This window comes from Taudactylus pleione, unplaced genomic scaffold (genome assembly GCF_031769625.1).
Source record: "Taudactylus pleione unplaced genomic scaffold, aTauple2 ptg000305l, whole genome shotgun sequence".
NCBI lineage: Eukaryota > Metazoa > Chordata > Amphibia > Anura > Myobatrachidae > Taudactylus > Taudactylus pleione.
The window spans coordinates 1,463,235-1,486,058 of record NW_028284706.1 but is presented as its reverse complement, the minus strand read 5'-3'; the positions used below and the strand labels follow the sequence as shown (position 1 = coordinate 1,486,058).

At 43.7% G+C, this 22,824-nt stretch overlaps 1 protein-coding gene across 2 annotated transcripts in view; it reads right to left on the bottom strand.

Annotated features, from left to right (window-relative positions):
- Window positions 1-3,309: 3,309 nt before the first annotated feature.
- WDTC1 (WD and tetratricopeptide repeats 1) overlaps window positions 3,310-22,824 on the bottom strand; it is a 50,297-nt gene continuing 30,782 nt past the window's right edge. For both annotated transcript variants that reach the window (XM_088442180.1, XM_088442181.1), the window contains exons 12-16: window positions 16,892-17,065; window positions 16,568-16,803; window positions 12,487-12,652; window positions 7,075-7,267; window positions 3,310-4,455 (exon numbers count right to left, since the gene is read on the bottom strand). In XM_088442180.1, the coding sequence (XP_088298306.1) occupies window positions 4,246-4,455; window positions 7,075-7,267; window positions 12,487-12,652; window positions 16,568-16,803; window positions 16,892-17,065 (979 nt within the window). In that variant the 3' untranslated portion in view covers window positions 3,310-4,245. The remainder of the gene's footprint in view (window positions 4,456-7,074; window positions 7,268-12,486; window positions 12,653-16,567; window positions 16,804-16,891; window positions 17,066-22,824) is intronic.

Sequence of the window (22,824 nt, the reverse complement as noted above, 5' to 3'; positions counted from 1 at the left end):
TAATGGCACCTGTTTGAACTGGATAACTGTATAAAAGACACCTGTCCACACCCTAAAACAGTCAGACTGCAATCTCTCCACCATGGCCAAGACCAGAGAGCTCAAAAATAAACAAATCTCAGGTGCACAACTCCAAATTATTAATAATATATGGCCAAGATTATGCTAAAAACCTCTATTGATTGCAAAATTGTATTGCATTTATAGATTATTAATAATTTGAAGTTGTGCACCTGAGATTTGTTTGTTTTTGTGCCTGCAATTTGTCTCATCAGGTAGCACCTCCCATTATATATATATATTCAGGGTGTGCAGTCCAGAAATCTTTCCCATATACTCTATTTAATGTGCTTTATTGCACACCTGAGGGAAAGGAGACGCCCTCAGTCTGGATTAGCACCCTACCTTATTGGTTTAAAAGCATGGAGTCTTGTAATGAATATGCACACTAGTAATAGGCACAATTCTAGGTAAGTCCTACAAGTTTTATATACTGTAGTGCAACTTTGGTTCATTTTTGGGGCGTGGGTCCCCCTGGATTGATTTGTTGATCTGTTTCAGGGCACCGCATTATAACACATTTTTCTTTTATAACACATTTTAACCCTTCACTGTTTGTTTATTATATATGTACCTCACTTTTTATTTTCATTCTTTATATGAGCTGCTCCTAACTATCTCTTTAACACTGCACTTTTCTTACTATGGCGGTGCCCTGGGGTGGCTTAGCTGGGCTAGTTTGGGGGTGTCCTGCGCTCTGGATTTGAATCGTAGTATGTTAGGGACCTACCCTACAGAGGTTACCTGGATATGGTGGGTAGGCCCATAACCTTGGCCAAGATTATGCTAAAAACCTCTATTGATTGCAAAATTGTATTGCATTTATATATTATTAATAATTTGGAGTTGTGCACCTGAGATTTGTTTGTTTTTGTGCCTGCAATTTGTCTCATCAGGTAGCACCTCCCATTATATATATATATTCAGGGTGTGCAGTCCAGAAATCTTTCCCAAGACCAGAGAGCTGTCTAAGGACACCAGGGACAAAATTGTAGACCTGCACAAGGCTGGGATGAGCTACTCGACAAGAAGCAAGCAGCTTGGTGAGAAGAGATCAACTGTTGGCGCAATTATTAAAAAATGGAAGAAATACAAGATCACTGAAAATCTCCCTCCACCAGGGGCTCCATGCAAGATCTCACCTCGTAGGGTATCAATGATCTTGAGAACGGTGAGGGATCAGCCCAGAACTACACAGGGGGACCTGGTCAATGACCTCAAGGGAGCTGGGACCAGTCACAAAGGTTACCATTAGTAACACACTACATCGTCATGGATTCAAATCCTGCAGCGCCCGAAAGGTCCGCCTGCTTAAGCCAGCACATGTCCAGGCCCGTCTAAAGTTTGCCCGTGACCATCTGCATGATCCAGAGGAGGATTGGGAGAATGTCATGTGGTCAGATGAGAAAAAAAATAGAACTTTTGGAATAAAATCCACAAGCCTTGTTTGGAGGGAGAATAATGATAAGTGGCACCCCAAAAACACCATACCCACTGTGAAGCATGGGGGTGGAAAGATCATGCTTTGGGGATGCTTTTCTGCAAAGGGGACAGGACAACTGATCCGTATTACGGAGAGGATAAATGGAGCCATGTATCGTGACATTTTGGGGAAAAACATCCTTCCCTCAGTAAGAGCTTTGAAGATGCAACGTGGCCGGGTCTTCCAGCATGACAATGATCCCAAACACACCGCCCGGGCAACTAAGGAGTGGCTCCGTAAGAAGCATTTCAAGGTCCTGGATTGGCCTAGCCAGTCTCAAGACCTCAACTCAATAGAAAATCTGTGGAGGGAGTTGAAAGTCTGTGTTGCCCGGCGACAGCCCCAAAACATGACACATCTAGAGAAGATGTGCATTGAAGAGTGGGCGAAAATACCCGCTGCAGTGTGTGCAAACCTGGTCAAGAACTACAGGAAACGTTTGACATCTGTAATTGCCAACCGAGGTTACTTTACAAAATATTGAGTTAAACTTTTTGATTGTCCGAATATTTATTTTCCGCAAGAATATACAAATAAATTGTTTAAAAATCATACAATGTGATTTCCGGAATTTTTTGTTCTGATTCTGTCTCTCACAGTTAAAGTCTACCTATGATGGAAATGACAGACCTCCCTCATCTTTTAAAGTGCAACAACTTGCACAATCGGTGGCTGTCCAAATACTTTTTTGCCCCACTGTATGCACAACATAAGTCCTCAATGATAGATCAAAGACATTTTCTAATAAAATTTTGGGATTACTCCCTCCCCCCTATCTAGTACTGTGACAGTCCCTTCCCAATGTCACCGTCATTTGCCCACATCTTACCCCTGGTGCCTTTTACACTTTACTTTTTGTGTACTCTCCAGGGCAGGATAATATTCAAATTGAAAGGGTCTGGTGCTGAAGCAGCATCAGTATGCATTAGGTCAAAAGGCAGACAGCCAAGACATTCATGCAAGTACCTGCAAAAAGACACAGGGTGAAAGACCATGAAGAAGTGTGTAGGTATGCCTTTTAGGATGCACACAGAAGTAAATGCCTGGACATGAGTCGTTGTGAGTTAACACTCAATGGCAAGTATGAGGACATTCCTGAAAACTGTACATGAATTTAGAGCTCAAAAGCACAAATAGACAAATGCACCTAGGCAATTACCAGTTGTTCCCATTCACTGCTTGGATGTCTTCAGACCATTAGCCTGCTTCTGATTTTTGTTTTAATTACCTGGTGCATACCTGCTTGTACATCATTGGCTTGTATGATAGATTACTACAAGCCTTGACCCTAGACTTAGGTTCCAACTGCTACTTTCCTGCCTCCTGCATTTATATGAATTTGATTCCTGTCGTTTCCTTTGAGACTTGGCAAATCGGCTACTATACTCTTCACTGCGGCTCAAATCGGAGACTTCAGAGTAGCCTACCTCACTAAATGAGTGTTGCACCCATGTTGCTGTCTTGACAGAAACATAATGCGTTGATTCTAATGTAGAGGCTCATAATATTCCTGGCCAGTCAAACCGCTCCAGAATCACCAAGGACTATTATAGGGAGCAGCTAACAGTATTTGCTTACTGACACAATTGGTGGGACGCAGAGTGTGTATGGAAATAAGAGAAGCAACTGTCTAACAATTCCTTCGCACAGGTATGAAAAAACAAAAAGACAAAAGTAGGTTATTGGGATCAATAAAGGAAGAGTATAAGCTTATCACTTAAATGTCCGCTGCCAAGAAAATGTATAACAAAGTGAAGATTACCGACTTTTAAAACTAGGTGTTCAGAAATAAAGAACTTTTTATTTGTAGATGTACATCAAATACAAATCCATTAGCATTACTCACAGGTCTATACAGCTTTTCCCCATAAAAAAAATGAAAAGAAAGAGGGATTTGCTGGCAGCGCAAACCTTTGTATCAAGTTGTGATAGGGCTGAAGAACAACTGATAGCGGCCTTATTTTGAACATAAAATAATTAAACCAACTAGCTGGGTCTAGAAAACATTCTAGATTACTGAAAGATTTATTCACATTAGTCAAAATTAGGCATGGCATCTACAAACCACCCTTCTAGATGAGAATATCTAGAAACACACACTTAAAAAAAGCTGGAAAAAAAAAGCATTGAACCACACCACTGTGCCTGTAACCTCACCCATTTAGAGACAGGCTTACACATCACCTCATTGCCCATATATTCTAGATACCATGTGAGGCAAATTTAGAGTCTAGGTCGTAGCTATATCCACATTTGCTTCAGTTGCCTGATGCATTCCTACAAACCTTGCCCATATTGCAGGTTCAATCTGCCATACAAATCCTGAAGAAAATGGTAAATGAAACTGAAAATCTCAAAATACCGCATGATAGATTTACTGCCTCCTTTTAGTGACCTTCCCATAATGTTCATCCCAGTGAAATTCTAGATTAGCTCCAGAATGAGAAAGGGAGGTGCAGTGATCAGTATCAGATATATTCTGGAGCCTGGGGAATAAGAGATGTCTAATCATTGTCCTATACAGTGGTAGTGGTGTGGAAGGATTGGTTCTGTGCCTCCGCCTTCTTTACCTTAGTCATTATGAGGTATGTTGGTCTGCACAGAATGCTTTGAAAGCAAAATGAGTGGCCATTAAAATATGGTCAAGCCTGGCTTTATAAGGTGCATCCACTCCACACCCACACTCCTCTATCACATCAAGGTTAGCTGGGTCGGCATTGAACTTGTCCTTCAGCAGAATCCTCATCATCGGAACCCCCATCACCAGATGTTGGACCTCCTCCACTCAGTCCTGTAATCCTATAACCCATGTTCAGGAGCATCACTTCCAGGGGGTCAGCATTCATTCTCCTTTGGTTAGCTTGACAGGCACCCTCCATATCCTCGACCACTCGACGGTCTGTGCCGTTACTCTGCCAAGAGAATAATAGAGGAAATTGTGTACAGAGCAATGGACAGTCTTAGAAACAGCATTGGATACCACTGCACTGTGTCAGTAAATATAATGTACAATTATAGGAGCAATAAACCATACATGCAAGCTGTCTTTACAAAAAAAAATATAAAGTAGTTTCCACAAACATATATGTAAGCATTTCAGTAGCTAATTAAAACTGAACACATTTTATAATACTATGAGGGTAGTGCAATATTCTTTTGACCTATGCACAAGAAAATGTATACTGTTCTGTACTTAATCCTATTGAAGGACACTGAAGCCAGCGTCTTAAAATGAAATTGGTAAATAAAAGAAAAATATCTCCCACTAATACACAATAGATCTTAGCACAGTATCAAAAGTCAAGTTCTGGGAACTGCAAGCTACAATTTTGAATGCGGCAATATGTATTTTATTATTAGAATACTTCCTATTTACAGTATGTTTAGTTTGCTTTCTATCATATAGTTGCAATAGCCTTTAAAGAAGACTGCAAAATTCAAAACACACTCCACATTGTAGACATAGCTTTGGCTTGGGACACACTCCTACAAAACACACACCACTTCATAATACACCTTCTGTAGTCAAATAAACACACTACATTCTTCACAACACACAAAGGTCCTCATTTACAAATGGGAGTACATCTGGCCAGAAGGTACAATTTTACAGCTTGGCCAAATCATGCTGCAATTGGGTGGGGGGGGAAGGGGCTGTTTTGGCTAAAAACTCAGGGACAAAATAAAGCTACACTGCATGTGTGCGCCAAGTTGTATTTTTCCTGCATGCAAAATCTATAAGAAAATAAAAATTGCACTTGCAACACAATGTGGCTAACCCAGCTACAACTTTGCATCCTGCAGCTGAATGTGCTCCTAACCCTAAATGTTGCCCACAATGAGAACCATCACCCAAAGACATCTAATATTTGCAAATACACACCATAGTAACATATAACTTTGTAACTTATCAGGTACACTGCCCAACTTCTCTCCTCTCCCACTTTCTTTGTGCTCCCATGCCCACCTTTCCTTGGTTATCACTCACTTAAAGGTTAATGCACTTTTAAACAAGTTTCTTGCATTACGTAAATTAGGTACCAACATACAGCATACAGCAATGCATAGTTGACGGTTTATGTTTGACTGCTCTGGGTACTGACACTATTATACAGCTTTGTGACAAAATGGCTCTTCCCCTTCAAACTCAAATTTGGGTTATCTTGTCTAGTTCTTATCTCTGTGGGATTCCAACAACAAGCTGATGCAACCAGGCAGGTTGGTGAAGATGTCACAGTGAGTCTAGAACAGACTGTGAGAGAGTTACTGTTCCCCAATTTGGACTACATTTTTAAACTATAAACAGACAGACAGAAATCAGCTACTGAGATTCACAGTTGTCACTGCAAAAGGTATTTCTGGGATCACATTGATAAAATCCATCCATCTCCGATGCAAATGCAGAGGGAGGTGTTAGACACCTCCTTGCTGCATTTGCAATCCCAGCACTGCAACTGTCATTGTAGGCATGGGTCACCATCGCGATCAACTGTTGCTCCGGGTGCTGGTCACGCAAGAAGACAGGAATCTGCATCCGCCGACGCAGACCCTGGCTTCGTCCCTCCCCGAATATGTGGTCGACACCCCCCCGTTCTGAGAACTGTAACCAGGCATGCCACCGCTCCGCCCCCTAATCACCGCAGCATGTCGATCATGCTGCGGCTTTGGGAGGGTGCGAGCAAGATTGCAGGACCCGTTCTGCACATGCAGAATATTTCTGTATCACTGCAAATATTGTTCAGGAATGACTTAAAGAACATGACAAAGAGATCAAGGTCTTGACGTGGCCTCCAAATTCCACAGATCTTAATCCGATCGAGCATCTGTGGGATGTGCTGGAAAAAACAAAAGTCCAAGCCATGGAGATTCCACTTTACAACTTACAGGACTTAAAGGATTTGCTGCTAAGGTCTTGGTGGCAGATACCACAGGACACCTTCAGAGGTCTTGTGGAGTCCATGCCTCAATGGATCAGAGCTGTTCTGGCGTAACATTGAGGACCTACACAATATTAGGCAGGTGGTTTTAATGTGATGGATGATCGGTATATATACACATAGAGTCCAGTGTTCCGAAACACAGCTGTAATACTCACAAACAAAATTGGAACCATTGATGCCTTAATGTTGGCAGGTGAGCTTACCCACATAGCTATTGTATATTGTGCACAAAGTCTCCTACTTAAGTACAGTATATGCTAAAACATAACTATTTATATATTGTCTCTTTGTTCCAGGGCAGCAGACTTTCTCTTATTGTAAACACACACTGATCTTAATGGTATTGGCAACACTTTTCAAAATTATTTAACTACTTATATAGAGCTATGTCATTGAAAGTATCTAAATATTATACTAATATATATCACACAATACACACACACACACACACACACACACACACACACAAAGGAATACACACCATATATGGATTTCCAACACCCAATCACTTTTCAGCACCATTTCACCTTGCTACACAGCATCTATCTTTGCCTGCCTCAAATTTTATCTCCCTATTTATTTATTTCCAACCTCAGGGCGTGGGCTCCATAGTCGCACGACAGGATCAATGCCGCTTGTGGCCAGGAAGCAATAACTTGGGTGTGGCTGTAGACAGTTGACAATGGACTCATCTCCTTGCAGGACACGGATCAGAGCCCGAGTATCCTTCTCCCAGATAAAGAATGAGCCATCATCTGAGCCACTCACAATGTACTGGGCATTGCTAGAGAAAACAGAGTAGCAAATTTTGAGCAACAGAGATGGTAAAATAACATGGGAATGAAACAAAGGATCTTACAGTGAAGTAATAGTTTGTAAAATACCAAGAGGGCATTTATACAAATAAAAAAAAAAAAAAAAAAGGATCTTTTCCACTTACCATTAAATCCTTTTCTTGGAGATTAACATATCTGTTCCTTAGTCAATGGGAGGCAAAACATTACATGACATAGGAGCTCATTCAGACCCACTCGCTAGATGCGATCGTTCGCTGGCGAAAAGGGGCCGGTTATTCAAATTCCTTAATCGTACTGCGTGGCGTAAGATGCCCTCTATGTCTTAGCGAGCTACAGCAGTGAGCACTCGCTAGTGTATGAAGACGCCCCCTTTCCCCTCGCAACACACGTCATCTCCTGGATTTGTTGGATTAATTGGTAACATCGAGAGGCATCGGAGCTGCTCGCAGCCCTTGAGGTTGCCTTTCCACGCCGCAAGCAGTGCGATCAGTGCTAGCTGAAATACATGCAGGTGACATGTACAATGACGCTACTTTGTTAATTATGCACGCCCTTTAAACGGCTTTTTGTTGGCCTGACACGCCTGCGTCCGCAACACCACTCTCCCATTTACAAGCACCTTCCCCTGTTACCACCCACAAACGTCACTATCTGTCACTCAAAGTAGCGACCTGATAGTGGCTTACAAGCAACCAAAATCCGATCGCAAACACTGGCTTGCGCACGCGCACTGCGACTTATACGCATGCGCAGACGGGAGAAAATCGCTCAGTGCGAGCGAGCGCAACTTAGCGACCGGGTCTGAATCAGGTCCCTAGTTTTAACTTGACTCTTCCGCCCGGGGCAGTAAGTAGCTCTAGAACAGGAGTCTTCAACCTTGGCCCTCCAGCTGCTGTGGAACTACACATCCCAGCATGCACTGCCACCTTTTTGATAGAACAGTATGCTAAAACTATGGCAGTGCATGCTGGGATGTGTAGTTCCACAGCAGCTGAAGGGCCAAGGTTGAAGACTCCTGTTCTAGACTATGACTAAAGTTAGGGGGGTATACCCCGATGGTTTGCGTACTACTCCGATGTTAGAACTTCAAACGCAGGATCTGTACTGCGCATGCGTCGATCGTCTACTGTGAAATATCTTGCAGTTACCCAAATTCGCAATCTGATTGACAGGTTGCGGCTGTTTGGGGACGCGGACCGGAAACTGGGGGAGTGAAGCCCCTGCTTCTAGGAGTGCTGAGGTCAGGGTCTGCGTCTTCAGACACAGACTTCCTGATCTCTGCTACAGAGCTGCGAGGGGGTAATCTCAGGGTTACTCAGATTACTGATGGTCTCGCAGACTCGGTTCTGTGATTCTGTCTGGAGGTCAAAACCAAAGACAGCAAACAGCTATAGGCCACATTGGTACACAATTGTGCATTTTAAAGAACAATGACCTCTCTGAGATATGCCATAGTTTACAAGTTGGGAGTCTGAGAAGTAGGAAAAAGTGGTACATACAATTTAGAAGTGCACCCAACACATCCAAGGTATCTTGTTCATTACAATTATTTTGATAAAAAGCAAAGTGTGCAAATCTACATTAACACACCAAACATCAAGCTCTCATAATTCAGAAAACTAACACGCTGAACATAGTGTCAGAAGGAAAGTTACACTCGCTGACACCAGTCAGAGCATTCATGCAACGGGCTTTTGGGTCTTAAGTCTGCACTCAATAACCTGGTAGCTTTTGGTTGTTCAGCGATGCCATGAACTCTGTAATTTCTGGAAGACCAGCCAGAATCACTGTATTGAAGGCTACCAAGACTTCCACATGAAGGAACCATTTCCCTAGGTTTAGAATACTGCAGCAGAGAAAGTCCACTTAAACCCCTAAAATGAAGATGGTGTGACGCTCGATACCTTCTGTAATAAACTTGACTTCTCGTGAAGCCAAGGTTAACACAGCTCTAAAATTTTTGTCCCATGAACCTGGCCCAAGAACAGTGCTGGTTTCAGGATATTTTTGGGAATATATGGTTTCTGCTGGGTGAAGTGTTCTGGACAGGTGTGACCAGATGGGCTTACTATACCACCTGGTTCATTAGTCCTTGCATCTAGATGGGTTCCTACACTGGCACCTGGTGACAATAGGCCCAACTCAGGACAGCCATAGATAAGATAAGCGTTTGCGTTCATCTGGTGGTCACAGGATACAAGGCAGATATCTTGGATGTAAGATGATGTTTATTAGCTAAAATCAAATGTCTTAAAAAGGACAGTGGGCCTGATTCAGAGTCGGACGCAATTAGCGCTCGCTCATCCAGAAAATAGGGGTGGCTATTCAAATCAACCGTTCGCTCTTTGCGGTCTGTTCAGGCCTCTAGGTCTGAACGAGCGAACAAAACTTGCGGTCGTTTTTTGAAAAAATACGCCCCCTGGCCGCTCGCATCCTGCGTCATGTCCGCTATTTATTAGATTAATCGAGTACATCGACCAGGGTATGAACTGCTCGCTATTCTTGGGGTTGGTTTTTGCTACCACAATTTTGCGAGCAGTTCTGGCTATAAAATAACCCAGTGACGTGGTCAATGACGCTGCTGTTTTAATTATGCACACCCATAAAACGCCCGTTTTGACCTTTAAGCACGCCTGCGTTCGGATCTCCACTCCCCATTTTCAAGCACCTTCCCCAGTTACCACCCACATACGCCTACTCCTGTCACTCAAATTATCAGGCATTCGCTATTTTGCGAGCACATGAATTTCGACCGCACTGACTGGTTCGCGCATGCGTATAACGATCCGTACGCATGCGCAGTTGGGCAAACATCGCTCAGAGCGAACGAGCGGCCGCTTACGAGCGGCTCTGAATCAGGCCCAGTGTTCAGATAATACACACATCAGAAGTTCAATATGATATACATTTCATGGGACTCAATATAGCAGTGGGTAATCCAGCCTGTCTCTTTAAATCACACCATGTGGATGCATGTAGTGGCACATCCATCAACCTGTAAAGCCGGGTACACATTACACAATGGGTGTACCAGGCTGACCCACAATGCGACGGACAAAATATTGGGCCTGATTCAGAGCCGTTCGCAATTTGCGGTCGTTCGTTCAAAAACAAGGGGTGGCTATTCAAATGATCCGTTCGCAAATTGCAGTCTGTTCACACCTCTAAGTCTAAACGAGCGAGCAAAACATACGCTCGGTTATTTGTTAAAAACGCCCCCTGGCCGCTCGCACCATACGTCATGTCCGCTATTTATTAGATTAATCGAGTACATCGACCAGCGTATGAACTGCTCGCTATTCTTGTGGTTGGTTTTTGCTACCACAATCTTGCGAGCAGTTCTGGCTATAAAATAACCCAGTGACGTGGTCAATGACGCTGCTGTATTAATTATGCACACCCATAAAACGCCCGTTTTGACCTTTAAGCACGCCTGCGTTCTGATCTCCACTCCCCATTTTCAAGCACCTTCCCCTGTTACCACCCACATACGCCTCATTCTGTCACTCAAAATAGCAGGCACTCGCTATATTGCGAGCACATAAATTTCGGCCGCACTGACTGGTTCGCGCATGCGTATAACGATCCGTACGCATGCGCAGATGTGCGAACATCGCTCGGAACGAGCGTACTGCCGCTAGCGAGTGGCTCTGAATGAGGGCCATTGTACGGTCATTTGATAAGATAAGTCGTTCAACAGCTGCCTCCACAAGCAGGGGGTCAATCATAAAATTGACAGATTGAGCAGCATGTAGGCTCGATCTGTCGATGCATTAAATGACCCTGCAGAAGCGCGTATGCACGCTCATAGTAGGTACACACTTTCCGTTGTAGACAATGTTGGCCCGATCCGCCGGATCGGGCGACATATCGTCTAGTATGTACCCACCTTAAGGGTTTTACAACTGGACACAATGTATCCAGTGGCAGGAGAGGTGTGTCCCTCCCTCCTGTCCATTGCTTCCAGGGAGAAGAGATTCTTCTCACTCCCTGGCATCTAAGTCTAGGTGGAAGATTTAAGTCTCCGACCTAAAAATACCTCCAGGAGATTGCTCCAGAGTCTATAGTCTTTCGACTGTCTCTACCAAAGGTTACTGGGTCCCAGTGTAGTACTTAGCTGGCTGGGCTGAGTTAATTTAAACTCAGGAGGCGCTATTACAAGTCCTTATGGAAGCTACATACAGGCTAAAGGGATCCATTTTATAATATATTTAAACAATAAAATACACTAGTATAGTTATCCCCTCCACTGCTACAGCTGTTGGACTCATTCATTTAGAAAAGCATACATAAGAACACTATTATACCCACTGTGTAATGGGGTACTTACTGTGTTTACTTACTGGTGTAAAATTGGATATTGACAATTCAAGTGCTGCGGTGACCATCTTGGCCACAAGGGTTGGATGGAAGGGGGACCCAACCACAACAGGTTAATGGATGCCTTGTCATAGTACCATTTAATGTGTAGGGGTACAGAGTCCACCTGAGTACTCCATAGTAATCTGTCAGAACCCTATAATGCTTGTTCCACTTTTGTAGTAACATGGACTGAAGACTGAAGAGGTCTTATATGTAACTTGAAAACAGCCTCAAGGGTTGAAACCATGAAACCATGAGATCCAACTGAGTTGTTGGCTGGTAGGAGGTCAGTTTCACACTTTCAATGCATAGTTTATGTGGAAATCCAATTCACAAACCAACAATTGATTGTTTTACAAGAATGGACTAAACTATATTTGATATTCACTAACTATCTGAAATGCTAATGGTCTAAGAAGCACCAATAAGCACCGATAAGTTGGTACTCTAAGGTCTAAAGAGGGGGACAAAAAACTACTACACATGATAGAAAGTCACCTGCCACCAAACTAAGCTACAGGTAATTTCTAGCAACCAAAGTTTCTAGAGCTAGGAGTTTGTAGTCAGATTAACCAACATTACATTGGGAAATATGTACAGTAGGTCATATGCGGTGCACAACACAATTATGAAGTAAAATGGTGCCTAACATATCACTTTTCTAATATTAATAGAAAAATGGAAAGTGAATAGTTTTGCAAAGGACTACAAGACAATTTTTTTTTTTTACGATACAAAAGGGAAGCAGTAGTTTATACCAAGATTTAGAAAAGCAGGAAGGCATTACAGAAATCATGCAATACAGAATAAAAAATGTTTTAATTGAAGAAAATATTTGGGTTACCTCCCCATAAAGCTGGCTTCTTTTATGTCTGTGGTGGTGTTACAGTGGCCACAGTATCTATGTTTATAATCCAAGCTTCTTTCTCTAAGCAGCAATTCATCTTCAGAGAGAGAGTCCTTCCTCCCCCCTGAACGCAGGCGGGCAGAACTCCCCTTTTTATCATCCTCTGTGGTAGACATAAAAAGCAATGTCTGCATGATGAGATGTTCAATACAGAACAAGTGAGAAGCACAGAATAAATATAAAATTATAGATAAAAAAGGATAAGTGAGAGAAAGAGAAGACATTTATCCCCTGTATAATTGCTAGTGATAAACGCTTATTTACATCTATAGTATTGTGATTGTAGCAAAATATAATACGAACACTAAGCCATGCAACTAATGTAGACAAAGGATTGCATAGTACGGTTTTAGTTAATCATAATTCTTAGCATAACAGGGGTGGCACAAAACGGTTATTGAAATCACATTTACTGACTGACTTGTCAGATTGAACTATGAGCCTGATTCTGAGATTTATGCAATGCTGATATGTAGGCAGAACAAGCGATTGTTAGCCATTGCACATGTGTGAAAGCTGCACTGTGCAAACGCAGTGATTGCATTGCAATTACTCTGGTACACACGAAGCACCCTCAAAGTGAGTGACAGGTGGTCAGCATTTGGGGGAGATAACAAGGGGCGGGGGGGGGTAAAGAAACGCAGGCGTGTTGGCGCCATTTCATGGGCATGCATATATTAACCATTGCGATCTCCTTCACAGCATGAGAGCTTTCAGCGTGTCAGGAGCGCTGCAGTGTTTGAGACAGGTCACACTTCACTTAGAAGCTGAGTGGTTGCCTGATCTACATCAAAGATCCCTATGTTTACGCTGTTGCACATCGTCTGACGGATATGAGGAGGCAGCAGTAGGCGTCCCTATGCTCTGGCCTAGGACGACATTAGCATATTTCCGCTATTGCAAACCGTGAGAGTTTGCAGTTCCGATTGTAATCCTCTGAATCAGGCCCAATGTCCTATTTAAGTTTAGTGTCATGTTCACATGGATGAGAATAGTCATACAAAAGAATAGGAAAGAGAAAGTGAACTAAAAGAGAAAGTGAACTATGCAATGACAACCTACTGGAACCACCTAAAGGAAATCCCCACCTCAGATGATACTTCCCTTCAGCAGGGACTTTCAAGAGGACAGCTGAGACTACAGGTCTCTACATATGTGAGTCATTCTGGTATGCTTTACTCTGTGAGGAAAGCTGACCCAGAGGAGGTGCTCGGATGTGTGGGGATATCCCACAGTTGCGCAGCACAAGACCTAGCCATTGTCCCTTAGTAAGGTTGCATGTGGCCAGAATAGGTCTAGTGACATGGGTGCCACCTCGTGTGTATATCTATATTTTTGCAATGTAGTGGGTGCAAATACATATACAGGGGGTGCCGGTGCGCTGGTCCACCTGAACAGGTCATTGACCGGTAACCGATATGTTGCACTGCTTGATGACCATTTGCAGCCCATCATGGACTTCATGTACCCCTACAATGATGGAATATTCCAGCAGGATAATGCACCATGTCATCGCTCCAAAGTTGTCCAGATTTGGTCTGAGGAGCATTCTGGAGAGTTCCGAAGACTGGTGTGGCCACCACATTTGCCCGACATGAACCCAATTGAGCATTTATGGGACATGGTGGAGAGGTCCATTCGCATCCAACATCCTGCACTTACAAATATCAGGGAGCTGTGGGAAGCTATCCAGGCAGCATGGATCAACATCTCTCCAGAGATCTTCCGTTCACTTGTGGAATCCATGCCACAACAAGTGGGAGAGGAGGGAGAGACTGTGCGGAGGCGCAAATGCAGCAGAGAGCTCCCTGTTAAGATTGACGATCACAGTGTGTGTGGTCGTGGAGAGTAGTGTGGAGAGCCGCCTACGACTGCCCTGAGCTAGGGCTGCAGGAAGATGGTCATCCTAATGCTGCTGCAGTGTCTGCAAAGCCCAGTGGCTGCTGAAAGATAACCTTCCACCAGCCGGTGGGTGGGTGATCTGAAACAATCTCATCAGATGCTGCCGTGTCAGGGAAAGTTGAGCTTGGCGTGGTCACAATTGATGCGACCACTCCAGGCAAGTGGTTAAGGGTTAGCATGCTCAGAAGATACAGTGCACAGCACCTTCTATACAAAACTAGCATCCCTGGACTCAAACACATTAAACTTGTAAACTTTAGTAGACTGTGGACAAAAGGCTGGGTGGGCGACTGAGACAGCTGCTCAAATAAGGCTCTATGCTGTGCTGCCCAGGACTCACCAATCAGGTAGAATGTACCATTTTTTGCTCTGGTGCAATGTAAACCTGGAGAATTACCAAACTAATCCACCTAACAATGGTTTTCTTGGACACTAGCCAACCCCTTTTCTGGGCATCATAAAATAGCAAAAGATCCTCTGTCCGGCGTACACCCCGAATCCTATGGATAGAATTCCTCATAGTTCTGACCAAATCCAGAGTGTAAGGTAAGTCTCCAGTAGAAGAGGACTATCATAATATCCTCATTTAGATATAATTTGGGACTAAACAGTTTCAGCCCAAATAAAGTCTCCAAGAATAGACCTGTTTTCATTAAAAATGAAATAAGTAGATTTACAGGTCTGACCCTCTATTTGTAGCTTTAGTCAAAAGGAAGGTCGTCTTCCAAGTAAGCTGACCATACACTAGACCAACTTTCCTCCAACCATCCAACTAGTTGGTTTGCTGGAATAAAAATCTGATTTGCATGGGAGCAAATGACAATCAGTAATTTGCTCCCAAACACCAGGAAACAAGAAAAAGGTAGTTCAGGCAAGTCTGTTTGATTTAAAAAACTTGTCTGGACAACAGCTTTCGTCCGTTTTCTGGCGTTTGGGAGCAAATGGCTGATTGTCATTTGCTCCCATGCATTACCGGATTTTCATTCCAACCAACTAGTTGGATGGTTGGAGGAAAGTTGGTCTGGTGTATGGCCAGCTTAACTTTACCTCCATCCAACACAAGGATTCAAGAGCAGGGTGCAGTAAGGCTGTCAACAAAAAGATGAGATTATTAAGAGCTATTGATGTAACGTATGTGTTCATCACAGCCTGTAGAAAGTGTACACTTCCGATAAAAGTGCCAGTTCTCTCCGAAAGAAAACCTGAACTTTCAAGGAGCTAAGTCTCAAGTATGAAAAAAATCCTCTTTCCTGCTATCTGTAGGCTGTGGGACTTCATAAAGCAATCCTCAAGAGGGGGGAGTGGGGGTGTCGCACCAGTCAAGTCGTGCACAGAACCTTACACCCAAAACTAGATTTAGAACTGAATGGTTTACTGCAGAACAAAAAGTTTGTGAATCATCACCTGAAAAATTGTTGTGAAAAAACATTTGGGAAGGTGATTTTACCACTCACTGAGGCATCTGATATGGAACTGAACTATTGGTCCCAGAAAAGAAGTACACAGGAGAAACAGGGTGGGCAGATTTTCCATCTTGAAGGTTGGTAATTGGGCCAAAGGAGACCATCCCTCAACCTAAACGTCTTACTTCAGGCATCTCACAGCCACTGTGCAGATGCAACAGAACCAGAGATGTATAAATGGTTAATAAAAAAGAAAATTGAATGAATATAAAGTAATGAAAAAGACTGCAAATGTAGAACAAAGAAGTACCCATGTCTAATGACACTTTAAACTAATAATCATCATCATCATCATCAAGAAAACTGGTATAGAGGAGGTGGGGGGGGGGGGGGGTAAAGTTTAGTCTTAGTAGAAATTTAAAATGCCTGCACTTCTGGCTGAACATCTATGTCCCAAAGTTTCAGTGTATCCAATTGGTTGAAAGAGAAATGTATTTTACATTATCCTCATTAAGCTACATTAATTTAAGAGGCAATGACCCAATTAAAACAGACAGCAGAAAGGGCCATAAACTCAGAGGGATTTGTTATGTCTTACGGTCAAACATTTCTAACATGTATCTAGAGATCTAAGAGAGATAAATGTGGTCAATGTCAAATGTCGAAAGTGGATTTTGCTGAATAAAACACATTTCTAGATAGAGTGGGCTTACGGCTGTCAGTCTTGGAGAATAAGGCAACTCTGATGTCCCTGTCTAGAGCATCACAAGCACTGCTTTGGGCCTGTTCTGGGAACTTGGCCTTGAAGCCCTCCAAACAATCCAGCGCCTCAGAGACATAGCGGAGCTCAAACAGGCACCGAGCTAGCCGAAAATGAGCCTTCAGATGGGCCGGATTTAAAGCCAGTGCTTGCAGGCAGTCCCTCAGAGCATCATAATGATCTCCATCCCTAGCAGTTTAAAGAAAAGAGAAGAAAATATCAGCTAAAGCTCTGTGCTATTTAGTCTCAAGTTTATATCACAATCTATTCTACTCACCATTTGCGTTTCATGTATGCGGCAGCACGGTTGCCAAACAACATAGCAATGCGAGGAGCGCTCTGCATGGCTTGGCTATACAGCTCAATTGCCTTGCTCCACTGTTGTCGGGCAAATGCATCGTTGGCTTTTTGCTTTACTTTTTCCAGGTGTGGTGGAAGTTCACTTGTTGACCTAGGAAGGGAGAATAAAAAGGATTTTTACTGGAGTTCCTGGAAGGCTAAACTAAATTGTGAGAGTTACTTTATTGAGCAGTGAAAATAAATAAAAAATAGTATTAGATATAAACTACAATACGTACACAGAGGATAGGGATAGAAAAAAAACATGAACAATCTCTCAGTGAAGGGGGAAAAGCCTTTACTTAACTAACCATTATTTATTACACTGTTACATGGTCTGATGTTCTTATCGTTTCTAATCATCTGCTTAATTAGGACCAGTGCCTGCATGTATGTAGTGCAGCTCCATCTAAATCCTCTACTATGAGGTCCCCTACCATATGGTTTTGAGATATATATCATTTCTCCTTCATCCACCAGGGGACACTGGAGATCAAGACACTGGGGTATAGATGGGTGGATGAGTGGAGCTGGCACTTTAAATGTATAAGTGTAAAAGACTCCTCCTCCTCTATCCCACAGAAGCCCCAGTTTTAGAATTGTGCTCAAGGGAGCCGGTCACCTGGGTTTGAGCTCAGCCCACACTTAATACATTTTATATTAGCTTCCCACAGCATTGAGGACAGGTTGACAGTGACCTGCATCTGTCAGTCTGCTACATGGAGGCATCAGGAGGGACCCACCAGCGCTATTCTAGAGCGGGTGTCCGGGTCCCTGGCAGTAGCTCAGGGAGGCACACGCCACAGCTTACTATAAGAAACTGCGTCCGTGCTTTCCCACTCCTAGCAGCAGACATGATCGCCAGCAGCAGCAAGTATAATCTCTTCTCCCAGCTAGCGGGGGACTGAGATAGTTCTGCTGCCTATCCCCGGCCCCGCTCGCAATGATGCGCTCTCTGTGTGAGAGATGGGTGACAGCGCTGCTTATTATAAAGGGTGCCAATGGTGCTGTGGTTTTTTTTTCTGTCAATATGCCCGGCACCAGCGGGAAGCAAAGGGGGCAGAGTTACCCAGTGCAGCGTGGTTAGCTAGTTTTCCCGCGGCTATATCTCTAAACGAGCTGGCCCGCTCTGGAGACTGTACGGCAGTTGCCGTGACATTAGTGTGCAGGGTGATCCCTGCACCCTCTGTACCTTTCCCGCGGCTGTATCTCTAAACGAGCTGGCCGCACTATTAGCCATAAGCGCGCCTCAGTAGCACTAGCAGACTGGGCAATATACGCTGATCGCTCAGTCTGCATGGGCATAATCCTATAATGACATGGTCGCTGGAGTTCAAGTCCCACAGTGGACGTATCCCGCCATTACAGTTTTGCTGGGCATCGGCTGGGGGCGGGGCTGAGCAGCTCCTGTACCTCCGCTTGTATGGTCCGGAAGGGGCTACCAGCAATGCTTTAAAATGCTCTCCGGTGACCTGGGCATACTTACAGCCCAGAGCATGGGGCTATAACAGTAATGCAAGTTATGGCGCCCATTCTGCAATGCCTACAGAGTCCTTCTGGCTCTGCCACCCCACAGACTGCTGAGATCGGTATACTCTCTGCTAAGAAAAACATGTGCTCCAGCTTCAGAGCCATTCTGTCACAGAGCTCTCTTCCTACGACAGGGTGTTAAATGTAATGTATGTACATGTGTATACATGTGTATGTGTGTATTCATATATATTTATATCTATTGCATGGCATGGTTTCACAGTAGCTGCTCAAACAGCTCTGAGTCGGCCAAAATGTCATGCTAGTCTGTAGCCCGTTTTAAACTATCCAAGTTATATCCCTTATTGAAATGAATCTACGGGATACAGTAGATACCCTTTATACATAGGTTCCTGCTGCTACTACTACAGTGCCTTGCAAAAGTATTCACCCCCCTTGGCTTTTTACCTTTTTTGTTACATTACAACCTGTTATTTATTTTTTTAAATCTGAATTTTATGTGATGGATCTGCACAAAACAGTCTAATTTGGTGAAGTGAAATGAGAAAAATATACATAAAAATTTATCTTTATAAATAAAATTCTGAAAATCGGCATGTGCATATGTAATCACCCCCTTTGCTATAAAGCCCTTCGAAAGTTCTAGTGCAACCAATTACCTTCAGAAGTCAATTAGTGAAAGGAAGTCCACCTGTGTGAAATCTAAGTGTCACATGATCTGTCAGTATAAACACACCTTTTCTGAAAGGTCCCAGAGGCTGCAACACCAATAAGCAAGAGGCATCACACCATGAAGACCAAGGAGCTCTCCAAACAAGTCAGGGACAAAGTTGTTGAGAAGTACAATTCTTGGTTGGGTTATAAAAAAATATCCAAATCTTTGATGATCCCCCGAGCACCATCAAATCCATCATCATCAAATGGAGAGAACATGGTACCACAACAAACCTGCCAGGAGAGGGCCGCCCACCGAAACTCACGGACCGGGCAAGGAGGGCAGCACAGAGACCAAAGGTAACCCTGAAGGAGCTGCAGAGTTCCACAGCAGAGACTGGTGTACCTGTGCATGTGACCACAATAAGCCGTACACTCCATAGAGCAATACAGGTGCCTGGGCTATATATTGTCTTCCTTATGAGACCAAGGAAATTATATTATTTTACTTCAGTTCTACTTTTAATGCAGATGCTGCACAGTATTATATTGCACTGTACTGCGTGGCCCTGCAATCTCTCTTAGAAATAACAAGGGTGTACACTGCCCTGTGTATCAGTAACAAGCTCAGGTTCTCTAGTTTTTTTAAATATACGACTGAATATCATCGCTAGATGAATACTAGATGGTGTAGTGATTAGTGCGCTGCTTTTTCATACATGGATACTGGAGTTCGAATCCCAGTGAATGTAGGACTAAAAAATAAATTGGCTCCAGAATATCCCAGTAGGCCAATTCAAACGGATCCGACGTAATTGCACAATACTCGCTGACTATTATGAACAAGGAGAATAGTTGAAACAACAATTCAGAGAGAAAAAGTACGACAGCGAATCCATAAAAACCACACTGACTAAGATAGGTAATGAGGATAGAACACCATTACTACTTTACAAGGAACACAAAGAGAACCACTTTAAATACACCATACCATTCATCACGCAATATAACACCAGTGTGACACAGATCAAAAAAATCGTGAATAAACACTGGAAGCTGCTCCTAAAAGACGAGCTACTTGCAGAAATACTCCCACCACGTCCCAAAGTGATTTACAGAAAAGTGCCCAACATCAAGAACAAACTAGTCCTTAACCACATCCCACCACCAATAATCACACAAACAACATTGAGCAACCAATCCGTAAGACAAGATTTTTACCACTGCGGCACCTGTAGTAACTGCCATACATTAGGCTACAGGAGCACCAAACCCACCACCACCTGGAAAAACATCAGAGCAACACTACAGACATCAAATTTATAGGCATAAAAATCATCAGCAAAAATTGGAGAGGGGGCAACCTAATCAAGAAGCTTAACAAGGAAGAACTGAAGTGGATGTTTACAATGGAAACTTTCACGCCAGATATTGCACTATATAGACTCTAGAGCAGACTGTTACCATTCTAGCGAATCCTCCTGCTTTCCTAGCTACCACACCCCCCAACATCCGTGCCTACGGTCCTTCTCCTCTCTCTCTCACCCCACATGTACCCAGTCCCCCTCCCCCACACACATCATCCCCTGCCTATATCGATCTCATCCTCCATCCCTCAGATCACAACTCCCCCCACATAACCATCCATCCATCACCCAAAACAGACCCCCCCCCCCCCACCCAACACTTCTAAATTCACACACACCCTACATACTGATCCATTTGATCCCATTTGGGATCACGTGTGTTCATATTTAGTTTACTATAGTATATACACAATTTTTTCTATTTTTACTTTTACTCATACCTACCCTTTTTCACACATCTGTGTACCATGCCCAATTAACCAAGCGCTACACACATCCACACCCGTTTATTCCCCCTACACACACTGATATTGCTGCACGGCTAACATCCATCGCCACACCAGGTGCGTATAAAAATCAACGCACCATGGCAACCATAAGCCCCAGCCCACACTGAGACAGACATTGCCACATCATTGAACACTGGCCGTCTCTATCCCTCTCCCATTCAACATCACAAATCCTCTGGCCACCCCCACAAACCACCTGATTGGCTCACCCTCAACATGTGATCGGCTGTCAGACTCGGAAGTCCCCGATATAAGACAGCAACAGCAATACAGTAACTCCTTGATAAAGGCCGTCAGGCCGAAACGCGTTGGAAAAAACCCTGCACCACTCGAACTCTCATCAATCAAGTCTCCATTAACATTACTGTGACTCTGACCACGACGGTCAGCGAGGTCAGATCCACAGTTCTCATCGCCATGCCGTTGCAGACTCTGACGGACACGTGGAGCCACCACCGGTCATTGTGTTGTCCACTCCCTACAGGCTTGTAGGTCGAGTACGTGCCCACAGAGCACACTACCCGGCACACAATACAGACCCCACGGGACAGTGGGGTCAGATCCATCACCGGTCGTTGCACCGCTTTGCCGCACCTCCGCTACTGACCAGCAGCTCAGTTAGTTGTAGCAGCACGGGGATCGTGGAGGACGGACACCTGCCAGCGGGTTACTTTGATGCATACTGGACAGTGAGAGAACCGCTCCTTGCCACAAACCCTCCATACCTACCGAAAGATAAGCATCCCTCCTCACCAGTGCGGGATTCCGCCAACTGGAGGTAATCCCGACATTGACACAAAGGCTATCCCGGTTCCTAAGTCTGTAGACCATAGGTCCAGCAGGGGAATGTGCAGGAGTTAGGACTGCACGGTAAGGAGCCCCTTGAAATGGTCTACCCACTTCCCAACCAAGGATTAGACCTGACCACCCCCGAAAGAGGACTTTACTATCACATGACTACCCAACTAGGAGGGTTACCTTAAATCCTCACCATTACCACAAATTCTAGAGCACTGTGTCTCCTCCAGTAATAAACAGGATTGGAATCTATTTGTTCGCTTTGTTTTTGTTCAGACAATCATTCCATCTAACTTACTGATTCCCTCACAATCCACACTCATCCCCATATTTGACCAATCCCACCTGCACAGAGACAATCTATTACTACACCATCATACCAGACACAACACAATACATAACCATTTTCTCCACCCCCTCCCCTTCCCCCCCAACCCAGGAGCGCACGTAACATCTGATCTAAAAAACAATTTTATGAAAAAATCTTGGGTAGTATTTGTTTTTTCTCAAATTAATATATAATACGGCCCCTATCTGGGTACCATATATTAGATGGAATTTAGAACAGGCAGATGGAAGAAGAGCTTGCTGTCCACTCCGCGCATTATTAGAGTATATTTTTTTATATCTGTCCCTCCTTTGGGGAGGGTCTCCATTTCTATATGTTTATATACATCCCAATTCTGGGCTGTATGATCTGGTATGTCCTCTGAACCAGTTCCTTTAGACTTAGGCTGGGTACACACCTAAAGATTTTCTGTCCAACCAACCAACTAGCTGATTGGTTGGAATGAAAATCTGGTAAGGTATAAAAGCAAATGACGATCAGCAATTTGCTCCCAAACGCCGGAAAATGGCCAATAACTGATGTGTGAACAAATTGTTTAGATCAAACATTTAAACAAACTTGTCTGAACGTCCATTTTCATCTGTTTTCTGGCATTTAGGAGCAAATTGATGATCATCAGTTACTTCCATACGTTACCAGATTTTCATTCCAACCAATCAACTTGTTGGATATTTGGACAGAAATCTTTAGGTGTGTACCCAGC